This window comes from Diaphorina citri, unplaced genomic scaffold (assembly GCF_000475195.1).
Source record: "Diaphorina citri unplaced genomic scaffold, Diaci psyllid genome assembly version 1.1 scaffold431, whole genome shotgun sequence".
Classification (NCBI taxonomy): domain Eukaryota; kingdom Metazoa; phylum Arthropoda; class Insecta; order Hemiptera; family Psyllidae; genus Diaphorina; species Diaphorina citri.
In genome coordinates, this window is record NW_007377866.1 from 31,987 (window position 1) to 58,568 (window position 26,582).

Sequence of the window (26,582 nt, forward strand, 5' to 3'; positions counted from 1 at the left end):
TCTTATCTTATTTATATCTTGAACTCAGGTAAACAACTCATTAAAATTCGATGAGTCAAATGATTGCCGTAACAAAACAGACGTAACTGCAAATTCAAAGAAAACGGCACAGGCTCAATCGAAGGTGTGTAAGGGGCTAACCAAATTAAAATTGGACATCAAAATTCAGAAGCTCTAGTCGATTCACAATAATTTCTTCCGGTTGTAAGTTGACATTCTTCGCGCATGATAAAGACGAGACTGATAGCAAAGACAAGAGAAGAAAAATTCAAGGATCAGTCACACATTGTCCAGGAACACGCGTTCTACGGGTTCAGTGAAAAATGATACGATTTTAAAAAAACGGGAATTAGGAGGAAAAAAATTACGTTTTTCGGAGGAAAATAAAAATTTCGTAAAATAAAAGGAAAATAAAAGTGTTTTAGTTGGGAATGTGTTTATGAATGAATAAACTCAGCCATAATGAACTGTACAGTGAGTAATACACCCACTACGTTACCTACAACTTATCAAGTTATTCTTACAGTCAATTATTTGCTGGGCATTTTCGGAAATCTATTAGCGTTATCTTTTTTGTGTCCTAGAAAATCCAAGCCGTACAATGCAAAACACAGACTGATGCTACGATGTTTGGCTAGTAATGATCTAGCTGCTGGACTCGGTAGGTATTTCATTTCCATCTGTTTATGTATTTTCTTTTGCCTGCATTTTTCTTAATTTACTGTAGACCTTCCTCAGAAACTCCCCTAAGCTCTTGAAGAAAAACAAGCAACAAATCAATTTTACGCGTTAAACATTTTTACAATATTTCGTCACAATCGGACTGACCTTACGTTATAGCTTAACAAACAAACATATTAAATGCCTAATCGTCATTTCTAAACTCAATTCACCTCGGTCAATTACCCGTGTTCAAACCTAACTCAAACCAGACCAGTTGTCCTTTAGCCCATCATTACTGATGGGTAATTTTCGGCGCCCTTATTGGTTTTAGCTGGTTTTCAATATGTATTAGCCTATTGAGCATAGAAATCATAGAATTTTCATTAGCTTGAGGTTAACAATAACATAAGTTCGCGTAAGCATACGTAAGACCAAACGCATCATTATCACCTATTCAAAAGGTCTATTTTGGAAAGGTCTGTTTACGTTTGTTACCTACATAGCTCCTATATGTCTTGTTTTGTGATAAGACGACAAATAACGCACTACGCTGCCTTACAGGGCGATTGTAAAGGTACTATCAGTCAGGTGGTTAGAAAGTGGTACTTGTAGTAGTACAAACAATATGAGTATTTAGGCTGGCGCGGCCGGCCTAAAGACTCGTAGGCCTAGGATTATTATTTAATTTATATTACTATCAGTCAGGTGGTTAGAAAGTGGTATTACTTGTAGTAGTACAAACAATATGAGTATTTAGGCTGGCGCGGCCGGCCTAAAGACTCGTAGGCCTAGGATTATTATTTAATTTATACCGAAGCAGGCGAAAGACCCCACTTTGGACATATCTTTTTTTTTATTATTTATTTAAGTTCTGTATTGTGTAAAATCGTGAAAACTATAGGATAGCACAAGGGTAGGTCCCAAATTCCCAATCGACCTGAAATCACTACCTATAAATACAAAAACACATCTATTTTACCCGCAATTACTAACATTGTTGCTTATTCAATAAGTTAAGACCTATACCTACCTACTTCATACAATAGGTATGTAGGAGGTACCTGCCTACATTATTCAACGGATTGTGATGTATGACTTATCAAGTTAGTCTCTTATCACTTTATCACAAAAGAAAAAAATAGATTTTACCTAATTCTAAATGGTTTTAAAAATATAGGCAAACTTACTGTTATCAATTTCTAAATCATGATAATACCTAAAATACATACCTAATAATTAAGAATGTACATAAAAAGGACATTGTATCGGGGAGCCTGCGGTACAATCAGACATGCGGTACATTCAGACTTTACTGGTTTTAATATATGAAACAATGTATTTGTCCGTTTTTAAAATCTAAGTACCGTGTTGGTGAATTTTATTGATTTTTTTTTTTTTGTTTTGATGCAGTGTCAAAACGGAACATTCAGACAAGGAACATTGAGACGTCTGATTGTTCCACATGAGGTACATTGAGAAGTGTTTCTCGAGGGCCTTGAGTTATGGGTATGCCATTATTTGAGTCATCTAATAATAAAAAAATCCTTATTTTATATAATTATAAAATTTATAAAAATAAATAAAAGAAGAAAAAAAAATGGACACGAGTTCTTAACAAACCACAAAAAAAACCTCTAGAAAGCAAGCTCCCCTTACTCCGAATATTTTGCTTTCATATTTCAACAAACTTTTCTAATAAAGAAGAAAGCTCTGACAAATTCAAAAAATATTTTTCAGGAAAAAATGGGATGTAGATTGTAGAAGTACCAACGAAATACTTGATATGACATTTCCCCCCCCCCCCCAACCCACTTCTTTATTTTATAGAAGCGATTAACCTTCAGCAGTTCAGCCCCTTCATGTGGGGCAATGGATTGAAACCACTCCAGCGGAGATTACCTTGGTTTTGTACCTAGGAATTACGACATTTTCTTTTTAGCTAAATTCCCTTTATTATAGGTACCTTTTCCGAACCGAGATTACCTTTAGTACCTATTCTGAATTGTTATTTCCTTTTAGAAAATTCAATTTAAGGTACCTACCTACCATTCTTTCTTCCTATCTCTTAGAGCTCATCAGGCTAAATGAAGGATAAAAGAAATGCCAAATCATTAAATCCACCTGTATAGACCACTCTTTTTATTGTCTTTGGATAAAAGTCCTTTTTTTATATTGAAATACTCGTACGTAAAATAAGGATTGGTCTCTTTCTCTCAAAAAGAAAGTAGGTAATACAACAACAATAATAGGAATAATAGTCGTAAACTTTTCTTCTACCCAATATACATTCCAAACAACGAGAAAGAAAAAGATGATAATATCATCTTAAAAATGGCGATTTTTCTTTCTTTTTCATCTCATAGTCCTTATTCCGCCCTACTTTAAACTTCGGTCAGTTAACATATATAAATAAAAAACCTTTTACAAGATCTTAACTTTTTTTTTCATTCTACACGATTTTCGGCAATATTCCAAGCTTTATAATTAAAACGAAAAGGGCCGTCTTGCGTGAAATTTTTCATTCGTCACTCGAAACGTGAATTCCAATCCAGCTTTAATTTTCCTGTCTAGGATAGGAATTTATATGTTCCTTGTTCCTTGTTTTTTTTTTTTTTTTTTTTTTTTTTTTTTTTTTTTTTTTTTTCATCGCCTACGGGAGCGTATGCCGGTATTTACCGGTATTTTTTAAATCGATTTATCTCGGTATCTAGAAGTCGTAGAAGAAAAAGAAAAAATCCGTTGGTCCTCTTTTCTAAGCCAGGTTAAGAGAGAGACAAAGGAACTTTTGTCCCTCATCAGATGGGCCAAAAGATAGTTTGGTAAATGCTTCTTTTTTTTTCACATGTAGGTATACACACTCGTGTGTTTTAAAGGAATCTGAAATGATTATTCTTGTGTTACAGGAATGATGACTCTCATGTACATGAAGCTCTACCTACCTCCAGAAATTCACACGAACATTTGGTTTTGTCGGGTCAAAGTATCCTGGAGGATTTTTGGTCTGGGTTCGGGATGTGTTGCCATTGTCATGGCTGTTGAAAGATGTTTGGCTCTGACCAAACCGTTCTTCTATCAAAAGGTACGTGGTTGTTCCCTTTTAGAGTATTCTTTCTTTTCTTCCTCAATGTCTTTTTTTTTTTTAATTCACGGGAATAATCCCATTTTTACATTTTTTTTATTGGAAATATACAATAATCCCTTAATATCTCTTGCTAGGTACCTAAGCTATCTATAAACGTAAATTTCAAATGCTAGGATAATTTTATCGCTATAAAAATAAATTCGGTCCAATATATAGAATAGTAAAGGGAGAGGAAAGGGAAATTTTACATTTTAGGGAAAAATATCAAGAACCTGTTTAAATAATAAAAAAAAACCTGGTGTGAACATCACACGACTTTTCTTATCCTATTGAATAATGCTTATTTGAGTGTTCTTTTACCCCAACTTTTACAATATCTCTAACCGTTTTGTCGCTATAGCTGAAAACGGTATTTCCTTTTAGAAAATTCAATTTAAGGTACCTACCTACCATTCTTTCTTCCTATCTCTTGGAGCTTATCAGGCTACATGGAGGAAAAAAGAAATGCTAAATCATTAAATCCACCTGTATAGACCACTCTCTTTATTGTCTTTAGATAAAAGTCCTTTTTTTATTGAAATACTCGTACGTAAAATAAGGATTGGTCTCTTTCTCTCAAAAAGAAAGTAGGTAATACAACAACAATAAAAGGAATAATAGTCGTAAACTTTTCTTCTACCCAATATACATTCCAAACAACGAGAAAGAAAAAGATGATAATAACAGATATCATCATCTTAAAAATGGCGATTTTTCTTTCTTTTTCATCTCATAGTCCTTATTCCGCCCTACTTTAAACTTCGGTCAGTTAACATATATAAATTAAAAACCTTTTACAAGATCTTAACTTTTTTTCATTCTACACGATTTTCGGCAATATTCCAAGCTTTATAATTAAAACGAAAACGAAAAGGGCCGTCTTGCGTGAAATTTTACATTCGTCACTCGAAACGTGAATTCCAATCCAGCTTTAATTTTCCTGTCTAGGATAGGAATTTATATGTTCCTTGTTTTTTTTTTTTTTTTTTTTTTTTTTTTTTTTTTGGGTTTTAGGCAGTGGATGGAGGAAATCATAATCATCCTGGTACTCAGGTCTTTTTTTGGGATCCATGGCTTACGAGGGATCTTTTTCGCATTATTTCCTATGGGAAGGAAGAACTGTAAAATCTGCTGAAATTTCCATTCTTAATGAAGGTTACTATCATAAAATATTTCGGTGAGTATTGGCTCTGCCCTAAATTGAATTGAGGAATGTACCTACGAGTAACAAAAAAAAAGATATATGAGAGTCTACTATCATTAAATTTTTAGTGGATGTGTCAAAAATACCCAAATTTTCTAAGCCAGGTTAAGAGAGAGACAAAGGAACTTTTGTCCCCATGATCAGATGGGCCAAAAGATAGTTTGGTAAATGCTTCTTTTTTTTTTCACATGGTTAGGGGTATACACACACTCGTGGTGTTTTTAAAGGAATCTGAAATGGATTAATTTCTGTTTACAGGAATGATGACTCTCATGTACATGAAGCTCTACCTACCTCCAGAAATTCACCACGAACATTTGGTTTTGTCGGGTCAAAGTATCCTGGAGGATTTTTTGGGTCTGGGTTCGGGATGTGTTGCCATTGTCATCGGCTGTTGAAAGATTGTTTGGCTCTGACCAAACCGTTCTTCTATCAAAAGGTACCGTGGTTGTTCCCTTTTAGAGTATTTCTTTTTTTTTCCCTCAATGTTTTTTTTTTTTTTAATTTCACGGGATAATACCCCATTTTTACATTTTTTTTATTGGAAATATACAATAATCCCCTTAATCTCTTGCTAGGTTACCTTAAGCTTTCTTATAAACGTAAATTTCCAAATGCTAGGTAAATTTTATCGCTATAAAATAAATTCGGGTCCCAATATTTCCCTAATAAACCCTCATAGCGGCTACCTACACCCTATACACGGCGAATGTTATTTTTAGCGTTAGCTTGAAAAAAAAGAGACTTCTATTTATAAATGAAAATATAACAGGAGCTATTTTGATAGCAATTTGAAAATATTTCCACCAATTAGCTTTTGGCTTGTAGAATTTAAAAGCCATTAAAAGTTGCATAAAACGACACCCTCTGATGTGGCTTACGTAAGCAATCTGATATTGTACTCGTACCCCTACTAAGGAACCCCTACAAAGCGGTTGATGTACAAAAACGGTGTAATTACATTTTGAAACTATACCAAAGCTACTTTCACTTTGCTCAAAAAAAGGCGTTAATGAATTTTAGAGCTTCCTTTCTTCTCGCTTTTTTAATTATTTGTTAATAATTAAAATTTTCTTTCTTACGACCTTCCCCATGTTTCTTTCCGCTATTTCGTATAAGATATTATGTAGATTATAGAATAGGTATATAACTACCTACATAACAATGAGGATTTTCTGTATTAGCTATTATAATAGAATCCTGATTAAATCTACCGTGCAAAGGTCTTAATCTACTGATATTTAAACTAAAATCTTCAGCTTAAGAAAATTTTATGAGAGCTATTTTCTAGTTCATTAATTTTCCAAGTATCTTATAATAGTGAAGGGGCTGGTTGAAATTAAATATAGATAAAAAATTACATATAAAATGTGACAGTTCTATCAACATTTAAAAGAGAGAAAAAATATTGTGGGTGGTTGGTACCTACACCTACCTAGCAAATAACAATATTAGCGAGACCTACACTTGGCCATTGCACCTAAAGGGCATAATGGAGTCCTGATTAAATCTACCGTGCAAAGGTCTTTTGATAAAACGTTCTTTATTGTGAAATGCCTTTAAATTAATTTATTGTTCTTCTACACGAAATCACCTGTGATGACCTTATACCACAAACCCTGTAATCTAGGGTAGAGTACGATTAAATCAGTTTAAACCATCAGAACTCGTCAAAGATGCTGGCTATCGGCTTTTGACCGGCTAAACGACCTTCAACATTTTCGATAGAAAATAATATTTCTCAAACTTTAACTAAAATTTGAGAATCTTCCTGTCAACTCTTTGAATGGAATCTGATAAAGGAAGGGAAAGATAAATTTCAAAAGGTTGTTGAACTGATAGATACCTACTTTTAAAAGTTTTTTCGAAGTTTTCAAAACATTGGAATGTGAAGTAGGTACCTATGATAGGAATGATAGGTATCTATGAATCTCTTTTAATTGTATACCTCCCTACTTTTATAGATAAATTCACGGATGTAAACACGATGAAAAATGAGTTTATGGTGACTAGAAAACGTAAGTGGCATGGAGTCACGTTCCATATCCCTGTTTTCACGTCCCATCTTGGCTGTTCACCCATTCCAACCCAAAAAGCTTTGGACATAAATGAATCTCTTTTAATTGTATACCCACCTACTTTTATAGATAAATTCACGGGGTAGGTAGGTATATAATATATAATAGGTATCTATAGATCTCTTTTAATTGTATACCTACCTACTTTCATAGATAAATTCACGGATGTAAACACGATGAAAAATGAGTTTATGGTGACTAGAAAACCCAAGTGGCATGGAGTCACGTTCCATATCCCTGTTTTCACGTCCCATCTTGGCTGTTCACCCATTCCAACCCAAAAAGCTTTGGACATAATTTACGCTCCTGCTTTCTTGTCGTCTTGTACCTACTTATATTTCGAGTCATACGGCCATTTCAACACTATTATGAAGAAAATTATTAAGAGCAGTGTACCTACCTACTTTTTTTAAGAAGATTAGTGTGTTCACCGCCGTTTTTATTTCGTAGCAATGAAACAACTGCTACATTAGAAGCATGTGGTCTGTGTCCTATGTCGTAGCATGCCCATACCGTAATATGCCCCTCATTAGCTGGGCGAGAAGAGACAATACTTCCCATTTAGGTGCTGGGTCAACACGAGAACACCAGAAGTAACCCATTGAAATACATATTTGCAATCGAAATATTAAAGCTAAATGTACACCTTTACTGCTGATAAAGACTAAAGTACGATAAACCTAAAAACTTATTGGGGATAAACTTCGCAAATCCATTGTTCAATAACACGAGTATAGTTCTGTTCAGTTAAGGATTGCAAGTTTATCCACTGTCCTGATGAAATTGGAGACGTACACTTCCTGGACCTAATAGTATTTGTTATTAATTATTATAATAGGCGTACGTCTTAACCATACACAGTGGTCAATTTATTAGTTTTAAAATTTCAACACGTCTTCGAGAGAAATATTTTGCCAACATGTGTGTGCATTATAATAAAGATGTTGAGGTATGTTGTCCTGCGAAGTTCTTCGATCAGTGACGATATTACTGAGGACAACAAACGGGGAATAAGTTAAATGTGCCTATAGAAATGAGGCGAAAAAGTAGAAAAAGTTCGAAATAAGTTTCGTTGGAAAAGCAAAACTGTGGAAAAATGAGAAGGAAAAGTTTCAAATAAGTTTTTTTATTGAAAGATTCAAGCTACCCCTGTAGCTAGTATGAAGCCAAAAATGAGTGCCTCCCTATATTATAATAAATTATCAAGCTAAAAGTCCGGGTTCGATTACTATATTTAAGGAGGGAATTTTAAAATTTCAACAACATTTTTTGGCCCAATGCTAGGTAATGGGTTGCTCCCAACTTCATCGGGACAAATAATTAACTTATTAACTTAGCTGAGTTACCACACCAGTGGCGGCATGACAGGTTAATAATAATCATCCATCTGATGAAGGACACTTGCGCCTACTATGAGATGACATGCTATAACGCAGAACATTGGACTCCTGGTGACACCGGATACGCCACTACTCATAGCATAGCTATTGTCTATTAGCATGTCTCATAGGTATCGTAAATCAAATTCAGAAATAAAATTATCGAAGTGGACATTTGGACAAGTCGACAGGAGTTAATCACATTATGGTAAATTCGCATACCACAGTTATGCTGCGGTCTAGGTTTTGTCCATAAAATTCAGAGTCCAAAATTCAACCGAGTAGTTTTATAACTAATTGTGGAATTCTCACATTTACTTCTAAAACCACTAGAAACGACTTTTTTTTTACAATACTGTTGGTGAATATTCGGTAATGGGCCGTTAATTAAATTGAATTGATTTACCTAATCCAGAAAATTTGACACATCCACTAATAATGCTTATTCCTCATTGTATTTTTGGCACATCCACCATTAGGCAAACGTACATTAAATCAAATCCTCCCTCTCCTTATTCTTTCTTTAATATCAACTAAGTACCACAGTCAGTTTTTCTAGTCCATTCAATAATTAAGTACCTACCTACGTGTTTTTTTCCTCTTTTTTTTCGTAATACAAAATCTTACGAGACACAGAGACACACGTCCCATTTATTACACAATAAATGGGAATTTACAAAATTTACATAGAAAATGGGTCTTCTGGGATCCCACACCTAAACATACCAGTTAGGTAGATGCATTAAACTATTGAAATCATGGGACTACCTACTCGACCTCCCTCGAAACATTCGATACCCTAAAATAGTCTAAATAAAAGCATTATTATTCATATTATACTATGTTTGTGTATTTATTATAACCATCATCCATTTGTACTTATACATATTATGCTGGTACAACCAAAAAGCGCATGGCTATTAATAGGAGTTTAACAAGGAAGTCCAGTATCCAAATTCATTCATTGAAAATTCTACATAGAAGGCACTGTTTGAATTCACATCCGGTAAATTTTCGTTATAGGCTTTGCAATAGACGTGTAATGAACTATAAGGCACTCATTGAATCATTGATTGATTGCCTACTTGCTATACATGTACATTTCAATGTCACATTGGCAGCTATTTTAATTTACACATCGGAGAGGATGGGATTATACATGTCTATCAGCTCATTGAATCATTGATTGATTGTCTACTTGCTATACATGTACATTTCAATGTCACATTGGCAGCTATTTTAATTTACACATCGGAGAGGATGGGATTATACATGTCTATCAAAAATAGTACTTACCTACTGTAGAGAAATACTTTAACCTACAAGTATGAGTTTCATGTATGCCTATACTTATTTATTTAGACTCTTTATTGGTTATACCTATGTACATAGTTTCCCCCAAACACAATTATAACCAAAACCAAATGTCAGCCCAAAGCAATCACCCTAGCTAGGACTGATTGAGAGGCTGACGAAAAACGCTGACTCCGTCTGAATACGGGAAAAGGCGGGGAAGAACAAGAACTGATTATGGTTTTACATAATTTATTGTACACAAATAGGTACAAGAAATTACAATCAAAGGTCAAAATCATTGCCTAGGGCAATCTCTACCATTCAACCCTGTTTTATTTATGTTTTAAAAGAAGAAACTTGAGAAAACTGTGAACAAGCAGGGCCCGTCCCTCCGGGAATTTTTTAGCCGGTGGTTTATTCGATCATGGTTAAAGAATACCTTTGTACCTACCTAATTTGTTTAATATTCAGTTTATTATCATTCTCGATTTGATTTTTTGTATAATGTTTAAGTCATCCATCCATTTATTGGCCTTTCTCGGCGTAGCTTAACATAGGTGACGCTAAAACCGGTCTTAAATGATCGACTGAAGTGTTATCTAAAATCTTGCCCAGGGCAATCTCTACCATTCAACCCTGTTTTATTTATGTTTTAAAAGAAGAAACTTGAGAAAACTGTGAAAAAGCGTGATTTAATGCATCCAGCTTCGAATTTTATCATATTATAAGTTACTCAATTAGGCCAGTATGTTTCAGAAGGAGACAGCATATTTTCATGTAAAATGTGAGCAAGTTGAAGAAAATTTAGATAAGAAAAGGACGTGACCTACATTTTAGATATCTTTGCGAGCATTTGATGTCCTAAATCATGTTCCTTATTGCCTTTTAATCTCAGATAAATTAGGTATGTGAAAACAAATTTGCTGTGGGTTTAAAATTCCCTTTGAAAATTGAATAGACACCTGCCTACAAATTTGTTTATACTTTTTTCCCAAGTATTTCTACATATCCCTCGGGACAATCTCCAGTGGTTTATTGTGTTTCGTGTATCCCTAAAGCCGAAATAATTCCGATTTTTCTCCTTAGAAACTCTGAATAGAAATCCCTTTAACACTTCTCACAGGAATCATATGGATAGCTTTTTTGAGAACTTTTTTTTTATTATTATTTTTTTTTTAAGGTGCTGTAACAATTTGATGCCCTTCGCACCGAGGTGCGGTGTCCTTCCCCCCCCCCCATTTATTTATTTAGAGTTCTTATGCATTAGAATTGGATGCTGACCTTAAAATCAATCATGAAGCTACAATGAACGTTGGTGTTTCTTTTTTCAGCATGTCACAGTAAAACACATCAAATTCTGCATATTTGGACTCTGGGCAATCGTGGTGTTTCTAGTCAGTCTGCCGCTGTTTGGATTTGGCCTTTACTGGGGACCTTGTAACACCTGCAAGAGATACAAAGAAGCAGAACTACCCAAAGACATTGCCTATGCATATTTGTACTTCAGCTTTGGTGAGTCAAACGTCAAACTGTGTCTACACATAGTCGACACCGTCAATCGACGAGGTGAAGAGCTGATGTTGTCGAGGCAGTGTACAGTTTCAGTCGACGTCGATCGACGGCGTCGACTATGTGTGGACACAGCTCAACATATTGCCTTTAATCATACTGACCTTTCATTATATGGAAATTTGAAATTTAACAAGAAATGAGAAGAATAAAGGAGGGAGAAAGTGGAAAAGAGATAAAAAAAGAGAGGAGGGAGGGAGGAAGAAAGGAAGAAGAAGAGTCGAAATTATTAGCTTCGTCTGAAAATAACGTTTTCCTTTTTAGCCCGTCCTTCCTTTATTATTACGATAGTAATAAAAAAGGTATAGTGGACGGGCTATTGTATTCGCTTCGGTGTCGTCTGTCTGTCACTCTGTTTGTCCCCATAGAAGGACTTATCCAAACCTGGTCGACCTATATATCAAATTTAAGGTCTTTTTACCAGGAACACGAAAATGGTGGTGCAAATTTTGTCCAGTAAACCAAAAAGCCAAAAATTTTCACATTTTCTCACACAATTGAGCTCTGATCTTGAAATTTGTCGCGACGACCTATGAACTCAAAGCGAGAAAGTTTTAGATAACACTTGAGTCGATAATTTAAGACCAGTTTTAGCGTCACCTGTGTCAAGCTACGCCGAGGAAGGCCAATAAATGAGAAGAAAGAAAAATACATATTGAATAAAGGTAATAAAGGCAGAACGGGCTCTGGTCTTGATTTTAAATCATTACCTACATGGAAATAAAAAAAAAAAAAAAAAAAAATCAAATCAAAACAACAATAATAATAAATTCGATCAACCGCCTCCTCACATGAACCTCAGCCCGGCCGAGAAAAGCCAAGATTACGTGATAACCCATATTTATGTTAGTCATCCTCATACCGACAACGCACAACGTTGCATAACTTTAGTGATCCATTGGCATTGAGAACTGGTGCATTGTGCATTCAATGTGCTATCCCTGCTAGTTCTTACTGATAGTGCAAAGTGATCCTCCTTAGGGAAGAACGGGGCAAAATAGGTAGTAACATAATGAAATATTCTATTCTGTTCTGATCTGTTCTATTCTATTCTCTTCAGAAACCCCTGCCACGGCCACTGAGCGTATTTACTTCGAGACGGACGCCGTACACGAGCGCTACCCAGAGGAAATTAAAATAACTTGGGATAAATACAACCTCACTTCCAACCTGAACACACCAGTCAGTATATCTCTGTATGGATATAGAGAGACTACCATACAACCTGAACTAGTCTACATTGATATACTGGAGGTAAGCAACGTCCAGCCTGACTATTACTTGACTGGGTATGCAAATTTTGTCCAGTAAACCAAAAAGACAAAAAATTTCACATTTTCTCACACAAATGAGCTCTGATCTTGAAATTTGTCGCGACGATCTATGAACTCAAAGCGAGAAAGTTTTTGATTCAGCCGATAATTTAAGACCGGTTTCAGCGTCATCTATGTTAAGCTACAAAAGCTACGCCGAGCAAGGCCAATAAATGGATGGGTAGGTACATAGGTACTGATTTTCTTTAATCACGATTGAATAAACTACGGGCTGGAAAATTCCCGGAGGGACGGGCCCAGCTTGTTTCATCTTTTCCACTTCTTTTCTTCTACTTTTACTTCTCTTTTCTTCCTCTCTACTTCTACTTCTAGTTTTCCTGTTAACCTTGTATTAGATAGAGTACTAAAATGGCTATGAACGATTGAACAGAACACCTACAGGTAACAGGTATACTTAACTTATTCAGGTAAAACAGAAAATTTACATACGCTTCAGTGGGTGTGGTGTCAAACTATTGTACCCAGGGGACTTGAGATCTATCCGGAAAATTTTCTCTAATCACCATCGAATAAACTACGGGCTAAAAAAATTCCCGCAGGGACGGGCCCAGCTTGTTTCATTTTTTCCACTTCTTTTCTTCTACTTCTCTTTTCTTCCTCTTTACTTCTACTTCTAGTTTTCCTGTTAACCTTGTATTAGATAGAGTACTAAAATGGCTATGAACAATTGAACACCTACAGGTAACAGGTACCTAACCTATTCAGGTAAAACAGAAAATTTACATACGCTTCAGTGGGTGTGGTGTCAAACTATTGTACCCAGGGGACTTGAGATCTATCCGGAAAAAGGTTGAATAGAAATTTGAATCTAATTTGAATTTCCGATTTCGTGCTTGGGTTTTCTAAAAGCTGAGCTCTGAGTAAGATTTTCTCCGGCTTCAACTTATACTGTTTGACAATGGATGGAATGGAAAATGACCTTCATTTATTTTTACTTTCCTTATCCTCATAGTTTTCATTTCTTTAAAAGCTTCAAGTTGTCAATGTTACAAGTAAAAAGCTGGACGATAGTGAGAGAAAAACTCGATCTTCAACTTATACTGTTTGACAATGGATGGAATGGAAAATGACCTTCATTTATTTTTACTTTTCTTATCCTCATAGTTTTCATTTCTTTAAAAGCTTCAAGTTGTCAATGTTACAAGTAAAAAGCTGGACGATAGTGAGAGAAAAACTCGAGAGAACTTGAATGTCTCGAAGTTTTCACTATTTTTATAAATGAAATCTAGAGAAACAATGGGGAAACTTCAAAATAGGTATGATACATAGAAAGCTGTGTAAGTAGAAAACTCGAAAAACTTGATGAAATTTTGATACGAAGAAAGATAACGGAAGAAAATATTACCTAATAAAGGAAATCAGAAAAAATAATCCGAGAAGAATATTAGACTTTGTACTTATAATGTTTAGAGTGAAAAATAGATAAAGCTCGAAAAATACGTAAAGTTACTATCTAATAAAGGATTTCTTCGAAATAACTTCAACAAATGGAAAAATGCTTGAACTAAACAGAATACCAAACACAGATACCTAAGGACTTATATCTAGCAGTTGTTCTTCGTACCTATCCTGACTTTACTCAGACTTTAACTTCGAAATAACTTCAACAAATGGAAAAATAAAATTCTTGAACTAAACAGAATACCAAACACAGATACCTAAGGACTTATATCTAGCAGTTGTTCTTCGTACCTATCCTGACTTTACTCAGACTTACACCCGGCTATTCATCTTGAAAATTTTCATTTTCTTCCTTTACGTTTCCGGGGATGATAAAGATTGTAATAATTTTTAGATAGGAACACAAAAGAGGGAAATATCTTGAAAATATAATAAATTGTCTTTTATACCTACCTACCTACCTACCTACCTAACTTTCTAAAGAAGAAAACACTTTGAAGTATTTGAATCTAACAAGGTTTTCAGAACAATGAATTTTTGAGTTTATTTTTTAACCTTTTGCGTACAGAATCAATTTCACCAGAATCGCTCTTACGGTAGGATTCATGTCCCACATGAAACTCAAGCGTTGTTGATGAAAATATAATTGTCTTTTATACCTACCTACCTAACTTTCTAAAGAAGAAAACACTTTGAAGTATTTGAATCTAACAAGGTTTTCAGAACACTGAATTTTTGAGTTTATTTTTTTAAAAATTCAGATGATGATACCAACCAACGTACGAGTAGAGTCAACATAAGACAGTTCCAAGCTGGATCTTTGTAACAACACTTACAAGTCGCATATCTTTCACTGTTCGTTTTATTTATGGGCAGTTGTCACTGTCGAATGGCACGTTATCAATTTTCCAGACATTTGTTCAGGAATTTTTCTTTATAATGAAGCTGGAAACTTGTTTCACTCACTTTTTCTCCCTTTACGAGGCAGCCTTACAAAAGAGTAAATTGTAGGGAGATGTAGACGATAGGGTTATGTTACCACTGAGAGTTGAAATGACCCTTCCAATTGAGATAGGGCTTTCCAACGAGATAAACTACGAACTGAAACAACCCAGGCTGAAATTCTCATTCAGTGGTAGGTATCGTAAAAGCGCTTGGCTTGTTATTCAACCTAAATAGACGATAGGGTTATGTTACCACTGAGAGTTGAAATGACCCTTCCAATTGAGATAGGGCTTTCCAACAAGATAAACTACGAACTGAAACAACCCAGGCTGAAATTCTCATTCAGTGGTAGGTATCGTAAAAGCGCTTGGCTTGTTATTCAACCTAACTTTTTTTCAGACTTTCACAAAATATGATAATTTATGTTTTTATGTTTCCTCTATACGAAACATCATTGTAATATTCTCATCTCTCACTCTACCTGTAATGTTCTACCTCTCTAGTAGCAGCCAGGGACTGGAATAAATTATGTAGTGTACCTATTATGTAAAAAAAAAAAAAAAAAAAAAAAAATGTTTCACACTTCATTTGAAAAGTCATGTTTGACAAGTAGGAAGGTGCGAGGTGTTTTTTTATGGAAAGAGTTGGGATAGGTACTCACCGACCTACCACAAAAGATGACGGGGTGTGACGTTTCTAATTATTTTATTCAAGCCTGTGTGTACTCGTGTAAAAAAAAATCGTATATTATGAAAGAATGGAACATGGAACCTATACATATCTACGAAGTAGGTATACGTAGCATAGTATTAGGTACCTACCTACTCAAGTAGGAAGGTGCGAGGTGTTTTTTTATGGAAAGAGTTGGGATAGGTACTCACCGACCTACCACAAAAGATGACGGGGTGTGACGTTTTTAATTATTTTATTCAAGCCTGTGTGTACTCGTGTAAAAAAAATCGTATATTATGAAAGAATGGAACATGGAACCTATACATATCTACGAAGTAGGTATATACGTAGCATAGTATTTGGTACCTACCTACCTACTTGAAAAAAAAAGGGAGTTCGATAATTCTCAACCTACCACAAATTAAACATTTAATCCATTAGTTTCTCATCCATCAAATTTTGCTTTCTATTTTTAGCTGACATGGTTAATTTTTTTAAGCAAAGACTTCAATTTTAACCCATTGGCGATCAACATTAATTATTATTATTTTAAGTACCTACCTAGGTTACATTATTACAATATTATTATTAGGTACCTACCGTTAAACACTTTCGATATCTGCCTTTTTCAAATTAATTATTTTAAGTACCTACCTAGGTTACATTATTACAATATTATTATTAGGTACCTACCGTTAAACACTTTCGATATCTGCCTTTTTCACCTTGAATCTATCTCTCGGTGATCAGCAGAGTCCTTCAAACGTCATAATGTCATGATATCATACTAAAACGTCATATTTTAGCTTTTTTAGGGAAAACATCATAAAACGCCGAAAAATCTATCTCTCGGTGATCAGTCACTGAACTATTAAAACCTACAGTAGGTACATCTATCAGTTGGAGCACCCTGTACTATATAATTATAGCAAAATTAATGTCAAACTTTTTAATCCCGAAAATTTACTAAGTATTCGCAGGAGACTAAAAGTTATAACTTATAAGATCTTTAAGATCTTTAAAAATCTTATAAGATCTTTAAAAATTAAACCTTTTACTCCGAGGAGACGGAAATTTTCTTGAAAAGAGAATCCGAAATTGGTAGGTTGGTCTCTATGCCTGTAGGTAGGTACTACACGTAGTTCTCACACTAAGTTAAGTGGAAACTCGTGAATAAAAGTTTTAATTTGAGAGAATGATCGAAGTTTATCAAAAGCTAAAGGATAAAAGGATTATAAAAAATAGACTTATGAGCGTTTTACTCGACTTTTTCGAAAAGAATTAGATTTCTAATTCCTAGGAATATAATGTTCACAAATTTTCGTATAATTTTCTTTTCGTAATGGCGCCGAGAGTTACCCACTTCCTTTTGTAAATATTATCCAAGTAGGTAATTAAACGCCATCATAAAGTACGTGTGGGTAGACATGTTTACAACCTATAAGAGGCTCACAAGAGTCAAAAAATAATTTTATTACCCTGTTAATTCGAAATTTATTCAGACCAAGGGAAAGGAAAAACCTACTCTGAGGATTTTGTAGGTTGTCAGAGGAAGGTGAGAGGTGATAAAATTTACGAAATTGAAATGAATGAAATGAGCGTATATTTCATAGGTATCTTTAATGCTGCACTTGCAAGTAGGTACTCGTAAAAACATTTTTTTGAAGCTACGAAAGTTTCCTATTATTATTGCGGATATTAGGATTATAGCTACCAAGAGAGCGATTAAAAAAAAGTAGGAGGAAGAGAAGAAGAAGGAGGAGGAGGAGGAGGAGAAGAAGAAGAAGAAGAAGAAGACATATTTGAGTATCCAAACTACCGACCGATTACATTTCACTTTTTACCTTTCGGAAGCTAACATCATAGGTATAAAATTGAAAGTTACAGGTACCTAGGTAAGTTAGGTTGGATTCAAAAAGTTAATGTAACATCATAGGTACCTACCTATTCACATCCATAGCTACAAAATATAGTCAACTCGAAGTGTACAAGAAAGATAAAAACTTCCGGTGAGATTTACGTGGGGGTAAAAGTTATTTTTAGAGCAAGAACAATAAATTTCCTTCTTTGTTTTCATTCAATTTGAATTTTGGAAAATTTTACCCACGCACCATTACGTAAAAATTTCTCCAAGATTTTCCTCATGTTCAATCAAATTTACTTACACATTTATACATTAAAATGTAGAAAGCAGTGATTCGAATGTAAATTAGAGAAACACTCAAGAACTAGGTATCGAGGGAGAAGTTTTCATTTTTATGAATGCCTGGAAACAACTTGTGTATGCAATGTGCTAATCATGCAACAATAGTTTCGTATTTTATTTGTACGAGTAAAACCCTATTGACCTATTCAGTTGAATACATAAGATACCTACCAAAGATCGGGAGAATAATAGAAATTAATAATAAATAAAATTATTAACTAAGTTTTTTTATATTAACAAATCTTTTCACATATCTCCAATAGGAAAATTAATATTCATTTTGCGTCCTTTTAGATTTTCAAAAGCCCAAGGGATTTAAGGACAAGCTGATATACGAGTAATATTAATCAAAATGACACATAATTCATTGGGGTATATTTTCTTCTTTGTAACCTTAACAATATCATGTAGCTGATAGCATAGTTGAATTGAAAATACGAAGATAACGAAAAAATTTTATTTTGAGATTTTTTCGATTTAAAACAAGGAATAATTTTCCTCTGAAGTTTAAAGACAGAATCAACCCCCACAAGATTTTTGGGTTTTATATGTGGTTCTCCATCTGTGTAAACTAATAAAAACATTCAAACTAAAAGAGAGAACGTAAAGATTTTGTTGAAATTGAAGAGGGGAAGAACGAAGCAAAATGGACTTTTCTGTTGGGCAATTTTTACTTTCCTTATTTTTATTAAAACTTTATTCCATATTCCTCTTATGATGCCAACAAACTGTGTAATATTTGGGTACTTTTTTATGGTCCGAAAAAAGGGAGCACCAAACTTTGTTCCTTTCGGAAAAATACGACAAAAATACTTTAAAATTTCGCTTATAATAATTTTCCTCCATACGTATGGTCAAATTATGAAAATGCCACTTTTGTTCTTAAAAGAAGAAAACTTAAGAAAGAAATTTGGTAACATATCCGACTAAGGGAAAATAATACCTATCTACTCGTATTTTATACCTAATGTATTACCTAGACCTAGACTAATGTATTTTTTTTTTTTTTTTTTAATTTAAACAGGTCTTGATTATTGTTCCATAAAATGTAATGTTATTACCAATCAAATATATAAGACCTTGTTTAGACTGCGAGAGTAAAGGGACTTTTCAGTCCTATGCTGGTAGTATGAACAAGTTATATTCTATTCTATTCTAGACATTTCTTTTAGTATGGACAAAGTTTTTTCTGCTCTCTTTATTATGGATTAGAAAAGCGATTTTTGGACTTTTTTGAGGTACGAAAACAGTCCCTTAGACATTATAAACAATGTAAGTACGTATCTACCTATTACCTCAAATATATAAGACATAAGACCTTGTTTAGACTGCGAGAGTAAAGGGACTTTTCAGTCCTATGCTGGTAGTATGAATATGAACAAAGTATGTATATTCTATTCTATTCTAGACATTTTCTTTTAGTATGGACAAAGTTTTTTCTGCTCTCTTTATGATGGATTAGAAAAGCAATTTTTGGACTTTTTTGAGGTACGAAAACAGTCCCTTAGACATTATACTCGTAAACATTGTAAGTACGTATCTACCTAATACCCATTTATAAGATCTTATCAATGTGACTGATGGCATTTTCAGGGTCATCATTCATTCGATTAAATTATCAAAGTATTGTGTATTGGGGACAGACGACACACTTAATTATATAATCTAAAGAAGAAGAAAATTCCCAGAAGAGATAAAGAGAAGGAAAAATGAAGTTTGAAACATTATACTTAGAACCTCGAAAATAAGTTATACGCGGTGGTCTAAATTTTTTTAAACAAGTTGAAATTTAGGGGTTTCCTATTATGTACCTATACGAGATAGGTACAGGTCGGTAGGTATGCTTCCAGAGGATTTAAATAATTTTGCAAAGCAAACTGAGACAAAGAGTTAACAAAGGGTTTAACATAAACTCGACAATACCTAAATGGTATTTCTGAATCTTAATAAAACCACTTAAAAAATCATGGATTTTTTTTTCATTAAAGCTAGAACATCCTGTATTATTAATTGCGTTTCGAAAGGAATACCTAGGGAGAGCTGTAACCAATACTTGGAAAAATATTACATTAAAAAAGTAGGTATCGATTTTTAATAAACAACAATTCAAGACGCAATAAGTATCCATTACAATTTAATTGATATTTTATATTGTTGTTATTATTATTACGTGATCCTATAAAATGGAGGATGGAGACTCAATCGCAACCATACCACAGTAAAGTAATGATAAAATTTTAAAATGCTACACTGAAAAAAAGTGGGTAGACATGTTTACAACCTATAAGAGGCTCACAAGAGTCAAAAAATAATTTTATTACCCTGTTAATTCGGAATAAGGGGAAGGAAAAACCTACTCTGAGGATTTTGTAGGTTGTCAGAGGAAGGTGAGAGGTGATAAAATTTACGAAATTTTACCACCTACGTGAATGAAATGAGCGTATATTTCATAGGTAACTTTTAATGCTGCACTTGCAAGTAGGTACTCGTAAAAACATTTTTTTTGAAGCTACGAAAGTTTCCTATTATTATTGCGGATATTAGGATTATAGCTACCAAGAGAGCGATTAAAAAAAAGTAGGAGGACGAGAAGAAGAAGGAGGAGGAGGAGAAGAAGAAGACACATTTGAGTATCCAAACTATCGACCGATTACATTTCACTTTTTACCTTTCGGAAGCTAACATCATAGGTATAAAATTGAAAGTTACAGGTACCTAGGTAAGTTAGGTTGGATTCAAAAAGTTAATGTAACATCATAGGTACCTACCTATTCACATCCATAGCTACAAAATATAGTCAACTCGAAGTGTACAAGGAAGATAAAAACTTCCGGTGAGATTTACTTGGGGTAAAAGTTATTTTAAGAGTAAGAACAATAAATTTGCTTCTTTGTTTTCATTCAATTTGAATTTTGGAAAATTTTACCCACGCACCATTACGTAAAAATTTCTCCAAGATTTTCCTCATGTTCAATCAAATTTACTTACACATTTATACATTAAAATGTAGAAAGCAGTGATTAGAATGTAAATTAGAGAAACACTCAAGAACTAGGTATCGAGGGAGAAGTTTTCATTTTTATGAATGCCTGGAAACAACTTGTGTATGCAATGTGCTAATCATGCAACAATAGTTTCGTATTTTATTTGTACGAGTAAAACCCTATTGACCTATTCAGTTGAATACATAAGATACCTACCAAAGATCGGGAGAATAATAGAAATTAATAATAAATAAAATTATTAACTAAGTTTTTTTATATTAACAAATCTTTTCACATATCTCCAATAGGAAAATTAATATTCATTTTGCGTCCTTTTAGATTTTCAAAAGCCCAAGGGATTTAAGGACAAGCTGATATACGAGTAATATTAATCAAAATGACACATAATTCATTGGGGTATATTTTCTTCTTTGTAACCTTAACAATATCATGTAGCTGATAGCATAGTTGAATTGAAAATACGAAGATAACGAAAAAATTTTATTTTGAGATTTTTTCGATTTAAAACAAGGAATAATTTTCCTCTGAAGTTTAAAGACAGAATCAACCCCCACAAGATTTTTGGGTTTTCTATGTGGTTCTCCATCTGTGTAAACTAATAAAAACATTCAAACTGAAGAGAGACCGTAAAGATTTTGTTGAAATTGAAGAGGGGAAGAACGAAGCAAAATGGACTTTTCTGTTGGGCAATTTTTACTTTCCTTATTTTTATTATATGTGGTTCTCCATCTGTGTAAACTAATAAAAACATTCAAACTAAAAGAGAGAACGTAAAGATTTTGTTGAAATTGAAGAGGGGAAGAACGAAGCAAAATGGACTTTTCTGTTGGGCAATTTTTACTTTCCTTATTTTTATTAAAACTTTATTCCATATTCCTCTTATGATGCCAACAAACTGTGTAATATTTGGGTACTTTTTTATGGTCCGAAAAAAGGGAGCACCAAACTTTGTTCCTTTCGGAAAAATACGACAAAAATACTTTAAAATTTCGCTTATAATAATTTTCCTCCATACGTATGGTCAAATTATGAAAATGCCACTTTTGTTCTTAAAAGAAGAAAACTTAAGAAAGAAATTTGGTAACATATCCGACTAAGGGAAAATAATACCTATCTACTCGTATTTTATACCTAATGTATTACCTAGACCTAGACTAATGTATTTTTTTTTTTTTTTTTATTTAAACAGGTCTTGATTATTGTTCCATAAAATGTAATGTTATTACCAATCAAATATATAAGACCTTGTTTAGACTGCGAGAGTAAAGGGACTTTTCAGTCCTATGCTGGTAGTATGAACAAGTTATATTCTATTCTATTCTAGACATTTCTTTTAGTATGGACAAAGTTTTTTCTGCTCTCTTTATTATGGATTAGAAAAGCGATTTTTGGACTTTTTTGAGGTACGAAAACAGTCCCTTAGACATTATAAACAATGTAAGTACGTATCTACCTATTACCTATTTATAAGATCTTATCAATTAAGTGACTGATGGCATTTTCAGGGTCATCATTCATTCGATTAAATTATCAAAGGATTGTGTATTGGGGACAGACGACAAACTTAATTATATAATCTAAAGAAGAAGAAAATTCCCAGAAGAGATAAAGAGAAGGAAAAATGAAGTTTGAAACATTATACTTAGAACCTCGAAAATAAGTTATACGCGGTGGTCTAAATTTTTTTAAACAAGTTGAAATTTAGGGGTTCCCTATTATTTACCTATACGAGATAGGTCGGTAGGTATGCTTCCGGAGGATTTAAGTAATTTTGCAAACTGAACTGAGACAAAGAGTTAACAAAGGGTTTGACATAAAATCGACAATACCTAAATGATATTTCTGAATCTTAATAAAACCACTTAAAAAATCATGGATTTTTTTTTATATAAAAGCTAGAACATCCTGTATTATTAATTGCGTTTCGAAAGGAATACCTAGGGAGAGCTGTAACCAATACTTGGAAAAATATTACATTAAAAAAGTAGGTATCGATTTTCAATAAACAACAATTCAAGACGCAATAAGTATCCATTACAATTTAATTGATATTTTATATTGTTATTATTACATGATCCTATAAAATGGAGGATGGAGACTCAATCCCAACCATACCACAGTAAAGTAATGATAAAATTTTAAAATGCTACACTGAAAAAAAAAAAAAAAAAAAAAAAAAAAACAAAAAAAAAAAACAACACAAGAATTGGGCAAAAGGGGGAAAAAAAAAAAAAAATCCAAGTCAGTATTGGTACCTAGGCGCAAAATTAACTGGATATAGTTGTATCACCTTAAATAGGTGTGAAACATACTGAAACATAAAGACCTGAAACTTGTAACGTTGATATGTGGATTGTCACTATAGTGACAACTATTCATTCAGTGGCGTAGCGTGTATGTATGGCGTGTATGGCGGCCATACAACTCAAAAGTTCACTCTAATGCCCACTTGAATTTAGACCACGCTACGCCACTGTATTCATTAGAAAATAGCCATCACCAGGCGATGTGAACGCCGCGCCGAAGGAATTTCTTGGAAATCTTCAAGAACATCTTTCTGCAATTCTGGCCTAACCCTAGTAAGTAGTAAGAACCAAAATTCAAAAGGAAACTAAATTGTGGATCAGAAAACAAAAAGCGTCTTTAAAAAATATTGTCAATGTACCGCTAATACTCTGGTGCCAACAATAAAAATATATACTTTTTAGGGGTTTAGGTTTGGTTTGGAGTTTAGGACTTTTTCGATATCTCAAACAGTGTACCTAGTCAATAGAGTTGAAAACCGGCAAAAAGCCAAGGAAACTAAATTGTGGATCAGAAAACAAAAAGCGTCTTTAAAAAATATTGTCAATGTACCGCTAATACTCTGGTGCCAACAATAAAAATATATACTTTTTAGGGGTTTAGGTTTGGTTTGGAGTTTAGGACTTTTTCGATATCTCAAACAGTGTACCTAGTCAATAGAGTTGAAAACCGGCAAAAAGCTGTCAAACCACGGATTTTTTTACAGTCACGTATCTTTGACTCTTTCGTAACTACCTATCTTTGACTCTTTCGTTCTTGATCTTACAGGGATGCTGCTCACAGTTAGCATGGTCATCGCTAATCTATCCGTCGTGCGGACTCTCTGCTTCAAAGGTGATGCCCAAGGCAGAGGAGGTAATCCCCTAGTAAGACGCGTCAGCAGGAATGCTTCGCTGACGTACAATGCAGCTACGAAGGAGGAACTGGCGTTTGGAAAGCTGATGATTTTGCTGAGCGTTATGTTCATTCTATGCTGGGTTCCTCAACTGGTAAGTAGGAATGGAATAGAATAATGTAGTAAACCATGTCCTCCAATTGGCATATGGGTGCAAATTTTTTCATTAGGTCACTCGAAAACTAGCCTAATCTCAAACCATTCAATCAATCAATTTTTATTTGTACAAATATACAATTTGTACCTATGTGGTTAAATTTTAAAGAAAAAAAATCCAACAGCCCCTAAAATGAATATACTCGTAGGTGCGTGTTTTGGCACATCCACTAATTTTATTGTTTCTGAGTCATATCCATATTTATTTATTTTTCAGGTCTCCCTACCGCTTGTCCAATTTCGAAGACACGCCAAGCTGACCAAAGACATCCTTAAATGTACCGATCTCCTTTTGGCTCTTCATTTCACCATCGATCCCTACATATACGTCCTTCAAAGATGGCCCGAAATTAGAAAGTTCTTCGCCAAATCCAAGTTCTGGTCTCACAGGAGTCTGAAAAGTTCAAGCGCGTCTATCAAAACGACAAATGCGGAAATTGTGTCCCAGCCTGTGTAAAGAAAATGTCTAACTTTATTATACGTATATACAACTTTAACTTCTGTAACATATTATATTACTGTACCTAGGATTGAAAGTAATTTCGAAAAAAAAAAACTTTTCCTCCAATTCCTTTTTGATGATTGTATTGTTTTTTACCAATGTATAGGTAAGTTGACCGTGTAAAATTGGATATTACCTATGTGTAGATATTGGATATAAAAGTAATTTACCGGGTTGTATCGATTTATTCGCGAGTAAAGTGCCTATGCAAGAAATGGGTTCCTGTCAAGAAAGATATTTGAGGAGGACTTTAAAAGAAAACTCTGTTACCCAGTGAGCAATACCAATAGCACTGGTTCTAGAGCAGAGTGTGGTCCATAAGGTTCTCGATCGATTTAAAAATGGCACGCTTCTCTACCTGTATTTCGTATTGCATTACCATGAGGACAATTTTATTTACGTATTTTTGGCCGAATATCGAACAGTGCAGTCAGGTAGATACAGAAGAGAGTAGGTTTTTTGGTCAATTTTGTGAAGTGGTGAATTGTTATGCTGTGATATCCTTTTAATGTGACATGTCATGGGCATAGCACGTAATTTTATTTTATTTTTCTACTTTTACGTACTAGAACGAGTTTCGGAAATTTGACTGGAGATAAAGAATATTTTCTGCTGAAAAAAATAATAAAAATAAAAATCTCCGTTGGTGCGAAGGATTTTATTTTATGCAATTAATTTAGCTTTATCAATTTTCTCAAATTTTCCCAGTTTATCAATTTTAAAAGTGGTAGGGTAGGTAAGATAAAGTTAGATTGTAGGTACCTATTTATTATAAGACGACTTTTGATGCTTACATTTACCTATAACTCAAAGTAATCAGATAATGTCAACACAACTTTTAGAATCTGTTATCTACTTACATAATAAGTATAAAATAAGAAAGGCCTGAACTTTAGACTTTACCTAAGGAGAACTTACCTGATGTCGCAAAAACTTAAGTAGGTATCTACTTAATTTAAATAATCCAGACCTTCCTGTGAATAATGTGTAAGTCCTGTGAAATGACAAGTTTTACTTAAGAAATGCAAACAAAATTTGCTTTCAAGGATTCAAGCCTTGTTTAGACAGTTAATCTGGGTGTCGTGCGAAAACTTCAATAAAGATGGAGAGAAGAGGTAGGGGTAAGTAAGCTAAAGGAAAATTCCACCTCCTCTTTACTGTAAAATGTACCTATACCTACTTATAGGAGGCCTTTGGGAACCTTTAAAACGAAAAAAATCGTCCTTTTCTTATTCCCACTTTTTCTTTTGATACCTACTAAACGTTCATAAATAGGTACCTACCTTTTGTCTAAGGGAAAATTTTCAATGTTTCTCAGATAGTTTCTACCTATGTCTTTCCTGCCCAACCACAGTTTTATTTTAATTTTACGTGCGTTTTTTTATACCCTATTATTTATACTTATGTACTTACCTTTATTTATTGAAATAAACCCATTTTAATGCTCCGAATTATGGACTTCTTCATTGTTGGTGAAAGAAAAGACATCTTTTTTAAATTCTCATTCTAAATTTTCACGCTTTGGCAAATTTGGTATTTTCGGGACCTACCAAAATGGCGGAACTTTGGTTTGGAATAACGGCCGAACCGTACCTTCTAGAAACAGGGACCAAGGACATTTTTGATCTATATAATTTATCTAATCTCTGTGCCAAGTTCGAGTGACTTTGGCTGAAATTTAAAGGCCTAAGAATTGCCAATTCTTTTTGAGCTTTTTCAGAGTTTCGGCTTTAAATAGCGGCCGAACCGTACATTTCTCGAGGTCCGGCCCGTGGACAATTTTGATCGTCATAAATTACAAGCTGTCATTAATACACCTACTATGTACCTATTTGCTTGCTGAAGTACCTAC

The 26,582-nt window shown here is 33.9% G+C and overlaps 1 protein-coding gene across 1 annotated transcript; it reads left to right on the forward strand.

Moving 5' to 3' along the window:
• The first annotated feature begins 95 nt into the window (after positions 1-95).
• Positions 96-26,181, forward strand: LOC103508748 (prostacyclin receptor-like). Its single transcript, XM_008473319.3, has 5 exons — positions 96-661; positions 3,567-3,742; positions 11,073-11,253; positions 23,946-24,166; positions 24,446-26,181. Exons 1-5 carry the CDS (start codon positions 463-465, stop codon positions 24,683-24,685), a joined length of 1,017 nt encoding a protein of 338 aa, XP_008471541.1. The 5' UTR covers positions 96-462; the 3' UTR covers positions 24,686-26,181.
• Positions 26,182-26,582: the final 401 nt, after the last annotated feature.